This window comes from Astatotilapia calliptera, chromosome 17, assembly GCF_900246225.1.
Source record: "Astatotilapia calliptera chromosome 17, fAstCal1.2, whole genome shotgun sequence".
NCBI classification, from domain to species: Eukaryota; Metazoa; Chordata; class Actinopteri; order Cichliformes; family Cichlidae; genus Astatotilapia; species Astatotilapia calliptera.
The window spans coordinates 30,772,599-30,784,860 of record NC_039318.1 but is presented as its reverse complement, the minus strand read 5'-3'; the positions used below and the strand labels follow the sequence as shown (position 1 = coordinate 30,784,860).

The 12,262-nt window shown below is 43.4% G+C and overlaps 1 protein-coding gene across 4 annotated transcripts in view; it reads left to right on the top strand.

Moving 5' to 3' along the window:
• The window catches only part of grm8a (glutamate receptor, metabotropic 8a), a 294,600-nt gene continuing 282,338 nt past the window's right edge, over positions 1-12,262 (top strand). For 2 of the 4 annotated variants that reach the window (XM_026146523.1, XM_026146526.1), the window contains exons 1-2: positions 238-802; positions 7,009-7,861. In XM_026146523.1, coding sequence (XP_026002308.1) covers positions 7,319-7,861 — 543 coding nt within the window. In that variant the 5' untranslated portion in view covers positions 238-802; positions 7,009-7,318. Of the gene's footprint in view, positions 216-237; positions 803-939; positions 1,074-7,008; positions 7,862-12,262 lie in introns of those variants that run through there. The other 2 variants (XM_026146524.1, XM_026146525.1) reach the window with 2 other exon arrangements.

Here is a 12,262-nt window from a genome sequence, read left to right as displayed (position 1 = left end):
AATACATACATATGTTTCACGTAGAGCTGGGGGACAGGGGGGTTCGCGCTTCGTGTGGCAGCTTCGTGTCGTGCGCTGTCCTTTTCAGCACCGACAACCTGGAGAAGGGGGGGTGTTGGTGGTGTTAGTGTGCGCGGAGCAGCGCGAGCGGACTTCACGGGAAGGGTTTATGCGCAAAGTGCGGAGAGCTTAGAGAAGGAGCGGATAACAATCAGGTGGGTTTTAACAGCGTTATTGAGCGTTACTGACGAGAGTCCGCGCATGATGAATTCCTGCACTCTGTCCCCCCCTTCATCACCCTCTCCTCTCCCTCGCTCTCTTTCTCCCTCTCTCCACACCTCTCTGTCTGAGATTCATTCCTGGGCATCGACTTCATTACAGGCAGCCTCCCTCTATTGTCTCCATTAACAAGTGCGGAGTTAATAGTTGATTTTGAGCCCCTAAATCAGCTCTGTTGGTCACGACAGAACACTTTCTTTTCTTTTTTCTTTTTTTCCTTGTTTTTGTTCTTGTGTGGCAGCTGCACAGATCTGCTCCTTTCTCCAGTCATCGCCATGAGGATTGTCTAAATTGTCTTCAAATTCCTTTTGCTGTTGTGGAACAAAGAGATTTTTACTTCAGGATATACAGATATATATATTGATTGTGTGTGTGCGTGTGTGAGGGTGGAGGTGAAACTGCTGAGTTTCGCAAGGAAGTTGCTTTAGACGGACAGGGACCCCACGGAGCCTTCGGGGGAGGCTGGAGCCGGAGCATCACCGCTCGCACACTGGCGGATGATTTGATTTTCCTCATTTCCGAGGTATCTAAACACGCAGATTCTTTTCTCCACGTTACCAAATGCGCTGATCTCTTTTGCATTTCTCAGCGAGGGTGTGTGTGTGTGTTTCCCACCTTTCCCTCTCTCTCTCTCTCTCTCTCTCTAACACACATTCCTTTGCTGAATGGTTTTGACCAGTCTGTGTTATTCATTGTCTCAGTTTCACTGCTTCTTACTTTTTGCGGGATTTTATTGTTTTATGCATTTTTTTATTCTCTCTCTCTGTCGTGGATTTCCCCACGGTGGTGGCTGGGTGAGTACATGCTCTAACAGCACCCGTTCAAAGGTGTGTTTTACTCAGGATTGCGTGGATGTGTGTTAGGGGAAAAAATAGAGACATGATATAATGAGCATGAATTTTGCTCCTCCAGATATCATTGCACGGGTGTTTCTCTGCTTTTACTGAGGATGGCAGTGTCTTAATTAGGCTGCAATCAGAATACCACCACTGCTGTACCGAATGAAGCCCAAAGGGCTGCATAATGAGCACACACACCCCTAGACTTTGATCTCGCACAGTCTTATTTTTGAACCTGTGAGCTCTGCGTTATCTTCTGACACATGACTTAATCACATCAGAAGCATGTGTGTGTGTGTGTGTTTTAAAGGGATGCGTAAGCTTTTTTCTGCGTGCCCCACTGATGTGTGCTGAGACTGGAAACAATCAAAAAGGCTTTAAAGGACTAAGAAAAGTCTTTTTCCCTCTGGAGGTAACATTCAGGGGTAACGTGAACTATGTTTGGAGTGTTTGGAGAAGAGACCAGGAGAAAAAAAATATACAATCAAGTTCAGCCACGTTTCATTTATTCATCTACAGCCTTGGTTAGGGTTATAACAGGTTGAACGGAAGTCGGATCCAAAGATTTGTGTGAGGGTGTGTGTGTTTTGAGGGAATCACCACTTTTTTTTTTAGTGCAGCGGTGGCCTATGAAACAGCTAAAATAGAAAAAAATAAATAAAATAAAGTGACAGCGAGAGAAGGGAGGAATAAAACGAGGCATGTATGTGAGAAGATGAAGGAGGGGGTGGCGAAGAACACCTACTTAAGGGGAAGGTGGAGGGGGGGGGGAGAGGAGGATAGGGGAGAGGACAGGGCAGCAGAAAAGCTATCACTTTCTGAAAAGAGCAGTGGACTCTCAAGAGAGATGGAGACGGCCTGTAGAAGGTGATGCGATGCAGCAGCGAGGCAGACAAGACGGTGGCAGAGAGGCAGAGCGTGGCAGGGAATAAAGAGAGAGAGAGAGAGAAATGGAGGGAGGAGGAGAAGGAAGAATCTGGAAAAAAAGTGAGTGAAGAACCCCCCCCAAACCTCCCTACTTGACTACACAACCAGAAGTGGGCAACAGGCTCATAGACAGCCTGCCATGGGTGTGAATTAAAAAGAGTGATGAGCCAGCTGCAGCCTTTCGGAGGGTGGGGGGGTTTAACACTCTTCATCGTTGAGCACATAAGCGTCACATCAGCGGGAGCCTCCTTCTTCGGGATTTCTTCTGCCTCCTTCTAGGCTGCCACATGGGAGAAGAGAGAAAAAAAGCAGATGTTTGAGCCTTCACAGAGTGTGACAGAGGCTCCGATTGGAAAGCCAAATAGCGGTAGCCAAACTGGTTAAGATCAGCATAAGCTCAGGTGTGTAGGGCTGCTTCATGAGCGTGCAGACAAAGGATGTCTTTTCACCTCTTAAACTTGATAATCCTCAGAGGGCGTGAGTGTAAATGAGACAGGAAACTTTTAATAACCTCGGGGCCTCAGCTCAGTCACGAGACATTCGCACGTTGCCCTGATCTGTGTTTTTTTTTTTTTAGTGCCCCACTTGAGACGTTTGCATGTAGTTACATCTTGAACCAGTGTAGCTGTTTTTTTTAAATCATAAATGCCCCCTTTCTGGTTTTAAAAATATTCATGCGGTTTGCTCCCTGTTCGGGAATATGAGATGCCTGCCAAGTGCTAAGAGCTGCAAGGATGAACTTAAAAAAGAAGAAGCAAAAAACAGGCAAAAGGATTGACAGAAAGCTGTACCACAGTTTAATGGACCCCATTGGAATATACTGAGACGTAGACTTGAGCTGGCTATAATCTAGTGCGGCTTAATGACTGGGGGGCCCCGGGCCTCAATTTTAACCCATTCTCTGCTTGAATTCAAGGCGAAAAGTGTCGAACACACAATGTTGCAGGGAGAACACTGTTAGATGAATCAGAACTGGATAACCTATATAAAGCAGGGTTTTTAATCGTAGCGGGAGCTTGGCCGTATGAGTGGCTTTGACCTAATTCCATTTAGAGTGAAGAGAAACTGATGAATTAATTGGGACAGAATCGAATTATAAATGGATTCTTCAAGAGTGCACCTCACGCTGGGATGAGATCTGAGTCCAGAACTTGTTAGGGCCTCCCGTGGGGGAAATCAAACAGGTCTGCAGAATGGTTCAGAAGTCTTTAAATGATGCTTGGCTTTCATTACAGGAAGGCTATGCTGTTGTTTTATGGGGAGACGGTGAGAAATCTTTTTTTGAAAACTGCTCTGGGATTTGATTAATGGGCCAGCAGACATATACAGTTCAAGATTATGAGTACTGTAGCCAACTCCTAAGGAGTGCTGGACATTTCAGTATTGGGTAGTGCAAATGTTTAACCCTGCAGAACCCATGGGGTCAAATTTGACCCCATGGGTTCTCCAGGGTTAAGTTAAACTAATGCATTTAGCGTTTAGGGCTATTTTACATAATAAATGGTCAGGATTGAAAATGGGCCAATCTCCTCTTGTGGTAGGTAAAAAACAAAACCCATAAAAATGATGCACGGTTGAGCATATGCAAATAAAGCAGGGATGTCAAAGTGACCACATACTGGCAAACAGGCAGATTCGTTCTATACAATATAGTTGCAGCTTTCACAGCTATAAACTATCGTTGCAAAAAGAAGAAACTGCAAATCTATAGTCATTTAATATGAAAAACTCTTACAGGATGATATAGGCAAGGCTGTAATGACTCACTGAAGCGGACCCAGTGCTGGTGTAGGTGGTACCTTCAGGTCCAGTATTGTCTAGGTTATCACATATGTGCTGTTTATTCCAGGCTTTAACGCTTGAAAAAGGAAAGGAAAGATTGAGCATGTTTTAAAATATGAATTCTCACGCATCTGTTATTTTCTCTAGGAAATGTTTATGTTTATTTACCTTCACAGTACGACTCACACGTGCATACACTAAATATAAAGCGACAGCCAGCAGCCAGTTAGTTCAATTTACTGTAAAGATTGGAAACAGGGGGAAATGGCTAGCCTGTTGCATAGTCATAATCATTTGCGTAAGCTGTGGGTGGAAAATATCTTGGCAACTTCTTAGTGTTTCCACTCGTTCTCAGTCTTGATATAGTCTGCTGGCTTCTGTTTAATGACCAGACATGACCTCACCTGACTCTTTGTTAGAAAATGAGTAAGCCGTTCCTCCTGAAGTCTTCCTTTAACATTAGGATACAACTCAGTAGTTTACTTGTGCTGAGACACTATTCTCTAAGGGAAGAAGATAAGGATGAAAAGAACTATGCGGCCAATTAACGGGCTTGTGTGTGTGAAATAGGCCACCTCAAAAGAAACGCTTGTGTGTATTTGGGTAAGCAGGACAACTATAATAAAGAATGACGTTTTAGAGTGATGGCCTAAATGTGTGCAAATGATGTAATAAGATTTACACTCGCTGGTCACTTCATTATGTACACCTTGCTAGTACAAAGATGGACCCCTCCCCTTTTGTTTTCAGAGCTGCCTTCATTTTTCCTGATGTCGATTCATTGAGGTGCTGGAAACATTGCTCAGAAGTTTTTATGAACATGATATGGTCAGCAACAACACAGGCAGACTTTGGTATTTCAACAATACAAAGAAAATATCCTGCATCACACCAGCGTGATCCACTGACACAAGGCAGGATGGATGAATGCTTTCATGTTGTTTACGCCAAACTCTGATGCTACCATTCAAATTTTGCAAGAGAAATCAAGACAGTCAGACAAAGAAAGTTTTAGTGAGCTCATGCAAACTGAAGCCTCAGTTTCATGTTCTTAGATGGCAGAAGTGGCACCCGGTGTGGTCTTCTGCTGCTGCAGATTTGAAGTGTTGTGCGTTCAGAGATGCTCTGCTGCATACCACTGTTGTCACACTACATTTTTCATTAATACAGTAATGTAACATGTTACTGTACTAAGTTCATTAATTATATTACATTGACAATTATGTCCATACATAACTCATACAACGGTTCTTCAGTCCACTAAAACGATTCTTTTAAAGGGGCGGACTAAAAAAAAAAGCATCTTTTTTCTTCCAGCTGCTCCAGTCAGCGATTTCATGTTCTGTGCAGAAAATGTTGGATTGGTCTGCAACTTTTGAGGAGTGGAAGAGTGAACACTGCTTTCATTTTATTTTACAAAAGGATAATAGTGCAAAATGTAAACAGACAGGACAGAAACAGCAGCATTATCTGGCTAACACAACTTCGGCTTTTTGCAAGAATCTGCACAGACAGTATGCTAAGGCAATGCCAGCAAAGAATCCAGAGTATGTGCTGACCCCAATAAGCTGCCGGCACCTGAACTTTAACAGGTGACACAGGCAGGCAATTTTTTAAAATTAAAATTCAGTAATTCACTTACTTTTTTCAGTAATAAGTGATCTGTTGCCTTGTTATCAGCTCAGAGCAGTCTGGCCAAGCTCCTCTCACCCTTGAACAAGTTATTTTTCTGTCTTTTCTTTTTTTTTTTGACCATTCTCTGTAAACCCTAGAGATGGTTGTGTGGGAAAAGCCAAACAGCCACGCCATGTTCAAAGTCACCTAAATCACCTGTTTTTGTTGCCATTCTTATACTTAGTTTGAACTTCGCCAAGTTGTCTCAATCATGTTTACCTCCTTAGATGAACAGGATTTCTTCCATTTTACTGGATGATTAGATGTTTGCATTAATGAGCAGCTGAACAGGTGTACCTAATGAAGCGACTGATGCGTGTATATCAACCAAACACCCTCGGTTGGTCTTAAATGCTAGTGAATTGTATATCTGATGCTTTTAACAATAGATTTCTTAGAAAAATGGATGGAAAAAATGTTTTTTCACTAAATCTGTTAAGTTGTAGATTAATTAACCCACTTAGGGTTTGATTACTTAGGGGCATTAACAAATTTGCATAAATTACCTCTTCATGCAGCGTTAGTGCAAAATAAAATCTATGATTCTAGATCAGGGTCGAATTAGAGATTAAATCCCCTGAGGCATGAACTAATGGAAGCACATTAGCACCGCTATCATGTAGAAATCAACACGTTTGTCAAAACCAAGTTTTAAAGTCATGTTCTTCAACATGACTGCTAAATACAGCATTGCTCACCATAGATAGAGCTACAACTCTCCCTACAGGAGTGAGTTTGAAGTAGTCATCTGGTATCATCTTGCAGGATCTTCTCCAGAAAGGGACTCAACATTAATGCTACCTGTTGTGATTTGAAGCTCTGTGCACATGTGTGTGTGTGTGTGTGACAGAGAGTTTTGCGCTGGATGTAATGTGTTCATTTAACTGCAGCAGAAACAGCAGGTGTTTGAATGATGCAGCACACTTGCTCCACAGCAGCGCTCTCTGTCTTTTTCACCGCTGACTCTGCTTCTCCCTCTCTGTCTTACATGCTTTCCCTTTCTGTCTCTCCTCCCTTATCTTCATCTTTTTCACCGTCTGTGTCTCCTCTGTGTCTCCCCTGCTGCTTCCCTCGGCTCTCTTCCTCTCCCTCCACAAGCAGGTATCCACGTGCCTTCGTGCGAATAGCCCGAGGAGCTCGCCAAAAGGTTTCTGTGCTGTCATTTTAGCAGCTGTTCCACTCATCGATATGCCAAGACAAGAGACTGTGTGTATGTGTGAGTGTGTAGAGGTGATTATGAACTGACAGACTTTGGGATTTCAATTATAGAACTGAAGTGCAAATTCTGACAGTTCCGCTGGAAAGAATATGCCCATATGAGCGTGCTGGCGAATGAGCATTTGCGCGTTTGTTGTGCTTGTTTTTTTGATATATTTCAGTGCATTTTTTCCTTGCCCTTGAGTGGTTTTACACATGTTTGTCAGGTGGACCTTACATCCTTGCAGCAAGCTTGATGTTCACATCACATTGGGCACTCAGACATCCTGTTTCTGTCTCTCTCCAACAGGCTCTACTGAAGATGTGACTTGTGGATTACACGCTTTACTCCCTAAATAGATTTCTTCAAATTCACTGACACATTTTTGCACTACCGCTGTTTTTTTTTTTTTTTTGTTTAGTTTGTTTGTTTAGCTTTTTTGTTTCTGTGCTGTCTTTTGGATTATGATTTCCTCATGGGGCTCGGTTAGCTCCATCTCTGGGGTCCTTTACCCCTCCTTCATCGACCAGTAGAAAGGCCCAACATTTATATTCATTCCAGAACTCTCAGTTTTGGAATCCCTCCTCCGAGATCTGCTTTGTTAACTTCTTCATTGATCATGGAACCACGGTGGAGACCAGTTTCCTACCCCTTGTCTCCCTCCTTCATCTTCCTCCTCGTGGCTACTTCTTACACTTGGCTCATTCCCGTCGCCTCCCCTCAGCGAATCCCCACAGACCCTCAGGCGGCACCAGAGTATGCCCACTCCATCCGACTAGATGGCGATATTATACTCGGCGGATTATTTCCAGTGCACGCCAGAGGGGACCGTGGCACGCCATGTGGCGAGTTAAAAAAGGAAAAGGGCATCCACCGCTTGGAGGCCATGATGTTCGCCATCGACCTGATCAACAAGGACCCCGAACTGTTACCCAACATCACACTGGGGGCCCGGATCTTGGATACCTGCTCCAGGGACACGTATGCTCTGGAGCAGTCCCTGACGTTTGTACAGGCCTTGATAGAGAGGGATGGATCCGATGTCCGCTGTGCCAACGGAGACCCTCCAATCTTCACCAAGCCGGATAAAATCGTAGGAGTGATCGGAGCTGCAGCCAGCTCGGTGTCGATCATGGTGGCCAACATCCTGCGCCTGTTTAAGGTAAGAATTGACACACCACTGAGCCGCTTTATTTTTGTTGTTGTTTCTTTTTCCTTCTCCCTTCCTATCCTCTCTTTTTTTGCATTTTGTGTTCATATTTGGCTTGAGAATACGAGTTACACGGGGGGGGGGGGGGGGGGGGGGGTCATGGCTACAGCTCTCTTCAATGCTGCAAGTTCAACAAGGCAGAAGAGAGAGAGAGAATTTTTGGAGTGTTTGGTTTTGCCTTTCAAAGCCTAAAGTGTGATTTTATCTCATGTTCAGATGTGTGTGTCTATGTGTGTGTTCATGTGTGTTTGTGTGAGCGAGAGAGATGTGTCAAGATGTGTCAAGTGATGCTTGTAAGAAAAGGGTTTTTGTGTGTGTGTGTGTGTGCATATGCTTCTGCTGTGCAGCTTAGATCATTCCTGGCTTGTGGTTTAAGCCAGATAAAAATGGCTGCCAAACACAGGTATCAATTACTGCTGAAATCTGTCAACAGACCCTTCATTCACTTACAGTTTGTGTTTATGTGTGTTTGTATGCGTGTGAGCACATGTGCTGTATGTTTCCCCGCTAGGACATCTCTTTGTGTCTCTGTGTTCTTCATCACACGCGTGGGCCTAATTGAGCATCCTCATGAGTGCTCATGTGTATGCTGTGCAACGGTGTCCCTGCTCATGTTTGTGTCCTTGCAGCAGCTCTCTTGTCTCTGGTTGAGAACAGTTGTACCTCTCTCTCTCACAGAGTATATTTCTATGAGTGCGTTTGTGTGTGTGGTTCTGTTGTCATCATTAGCTGCACAGGCCTGATGGATAACCATATGATTATGAAATATGAGTCCAGGGATGACGCCCATGGCATTTCACATCCACATCTATCCCACGCTCTTTCACAAGGTGTGTGCGTGTATATGGTGTGGCCATACATTTTTCACCTGCCCACTTTCAGAAATCCATACGCTACAGGCGTGTGAAAACGTACAGGGCTGTGAGAGCGCACATGTGTTATTGAATGCACTTGTTAACAACCAGCTCGCGCTTCAAATGGGAGATTTGCATATTAAACAACAACGGCAACAACTAAACATGATTTATGCCAGGATCTGTCACAGCAACAGCGCTCGAACAGAGCCTTTCTGCCTCTGTGCCGTCTCATTCTCATTTGCCTAATACGATTTAGTGCCGCGCATGTGTCTTTTTGCGTGTGTTTTTATGCGCGTTGCATGTCGGTATGTTTTCTGTGCTCGCCGGCGAATGTGCAAACCAGTGTGTTTGGTAAAGCGTGCCAGTGTGATTATTTGCAAACACGTGGGAGTCTTTTAGGCATTTATCTGTACGTGTCCGATGGTATCAACCACATGCTTGTGGCGGTGGTATTGTGTGACACACGACTGTATCTTTCTCTGCGTGGTTTAACATGAATAATGTACCATGGCTCGCAGTATGAAAATAGTATGGAGGACACACACATGCTCACAAGCAAACATGTCTTTTTTAAATGGGCTAATCTGACAGCGCCAGTCACAGCTAGTTGCCCACTCAACACAGGGGGCTCAGAAAGCAGATACAGAAGTGAGGGAGAGTGTGTGTGTGTATGTGTGTGCACGCGCACGTCTTCTAATCTCACAGCAGACAAAAGAGATTCAAACAACAGATTGTGTGAAAAAAAATCTAAATCCTCAAGAAAACAGATTTTATTTAATTTTTTAACCAAGCTTAGCTGCAGAGGGAGCCACTCACTGACAGTCACAGCTGAGAGAAATCTAGACAAACAGCATGACGTTATTGGAGCTTTTTGTGCTGCTCGTCTGTTTTTAAAAGATCTTCGCACTATCTTCATGTCAGTTCTGCACTGTGGGATGAGAGCTAAGAGGCAAAGGGACTGACATGAGAAATAATAAGATAAAACTTTGTTCATCCACATGGTGGGAAACCAGCCATGGACCAGGCAGCGGAATATTGGGACGCAAATTTTACAATCAACTCAAAACTATTAAACGGAACTACACTATATTGCCAAAAATGTTCACTCACCCATACATATCATTGATTTCAGGTGTTCCAGTGACCTCCACAGCAACAGATGTAAAAAAAGCAAGCAGAGAGAAATGCAGCCTGCTTCTACAAAATTGCATCCAAGCCTTAGATCACCAGTGCAATGCAAGGCATCAGCTGCAGTGGTGTAAAACACAATGAAGCTGGACTCTAAAACAGTAGAGATGTGTCCTCTGGAGTGCATCTTTGTCTGGCAAGTCGATGGCCGAGTCTGGGTTTGACGGTTGCCAGGATAATGGTACTTGTCTGACTGTATTGTTCCAAGTGTGAAGTTAAGTAGAAGTGGGATTATGGTTTGGTTTTTCAGGAGTTAGGCTCCAGTGAAAGCAACTCTTAATGCTTCAGCAGGCCAATACATTTTGGACAATTTTATGCTCCCAATTTTGTGGGAACATTTTGAGGAAGACCACTTTCTGGTCCAACATGACTATGCAACAGCGCACAAAGCAAGGTCCATAGAAATATAGCATAGATCAATGAGTTTGGTATAGAAGCCTGCACTCTGTGCAGGCCAGACTCTGTGACTGGCCTGCACAGAGTCCTGACCAAACCCAATAGAACAGCTCTGGGATGAATTAGAGCGGACACTGTGAGCCAACATCAGTGTCTGACTTCACAAATGTGCTTCTGGAAGAATGGTCAAATTTCCCAACACACTCCTAAACCTTGTGGAACACATCTCCAGGTGAGTTGAAGCTGTTATAGATGGAAAGGGTGGGCCAACATCACAGTCAATCCAACTGAGAATGGGCTGTCACTAAAGTGTTTAGGCAGATGAGTGAATACTTTTGGCAATTTAGTGTATGTGGAACAACTGTCAAGGTTCATTTGTTGATTTTGTTTTGACTTAATACATGAAAGGAAAATCAAACTTTAGTACTGTATAACATACTTACTGAGCACAGTGTTCTGGAGCTATAGTCACACATATTATCTAGATCAGCAGTTTGCACCCTATTGGATTTCGAACCTGCAAACTGGGTCATGGAATGTGTCTAAGAGATGATTAATAGGATTGGAAGGCAAGAAAAAGCACATCTTCTCCACAAACCCTGCTTTCTGTTATATCATGCAAATTGCTTGCCTGTATACTGTAGTTTTACCCCTGAAGGGCTCTAAAATATATGAGAAAGAGAATCAGTCAACTCATAATCTACTTTACTCCGAGATTAGAGCGAATAAGAGAGCTCCAGAAATGTGGGCAATAATTCCACATTGCCAGGGAAATTGGATATGTGGAAAAGAAAGGCATAGCTACAATTGAACCATGAAGTTCATCTGTAAAGTGCACGTGATGGATGTTTCCAAATGATTTGATGGAAATGCAAAACACCAGCAATAATTTTACCCAAGCTTGTGTTTCTGTCACATCAGTTTGTCTAGGCATTAGTCACGGGTTCATTTAAAAGCAGCATGATTCTCTGACTTCCTCGCTTCCATTTGTCCCCTTAGAAAACTAGATTTATCCTTCAAATAGTCATGGTTTAAAATGAATCTGTGGGACAGCAGATGTAATGCTGCCTAATGAGCTCTTTGTAAAACTTTGGAGCGTTTTCAGCTTGCGTTGTTTGTTGGATTGATGGTTGAATTGAATTAATGAGGTACTATTGATTTATACGATGAAGACTAGATAGGTGCTGCGCTGGGTTTTTTCACAAATTGTAATTTTAACCTGGAGCCTGAAACATCCTGTGTATTACAGGGCTGCCCACTCGTTTCCTGATTGCTGTTTCTGCTAATCAATAACCTTGAGGAGTCCACATTTTTTTGTCTTTTCTCTCATATTTTGTCTTAATTTTTCTCTACAGTTATTCACTCACCAGCAACTATCTGCTTCATCCAGGTTTATTGATCGTGTTTGTGCACGGATGGGTAATTACAAAACATTATGGATCCATGAACCTCCGAGACCTTTAGATAGTTGTCAGACCTCCTTGAAGCTAACCTTTGCTTGGGTACAATCGTCATATAAAGCTATCACTGTAAAACGCTGACAGCCCACATTGGCATCAAATTTGTCTCGATAATGTGGCTTGATATTGTCGCAAGTAGTATTTAAGAGACTTTTACATCAGTGCCCCCCACCTCAGTGTGTGGCTTTGTCTGCTGTGTCGCCAGGAAATCATACATTGAAGTGAAAAGCACATTTCGCTCAATGACACCCGCATGCTGTGTGTCAGAAGCCGAAAATGAAAGTCAATTCATAAATTGATAAGTGGTGGCTTTTCCCTAGTGAGAGCTAATAGAATGACTTTGCCTTAGGGAATTTAGGAAACACTTCCAGTATGCACACATCTCTCTCTCTGTCTCTTTCTTTCACACACACACACTGAAATCTCTACCCTTCATTCAATCAGCATCAGTT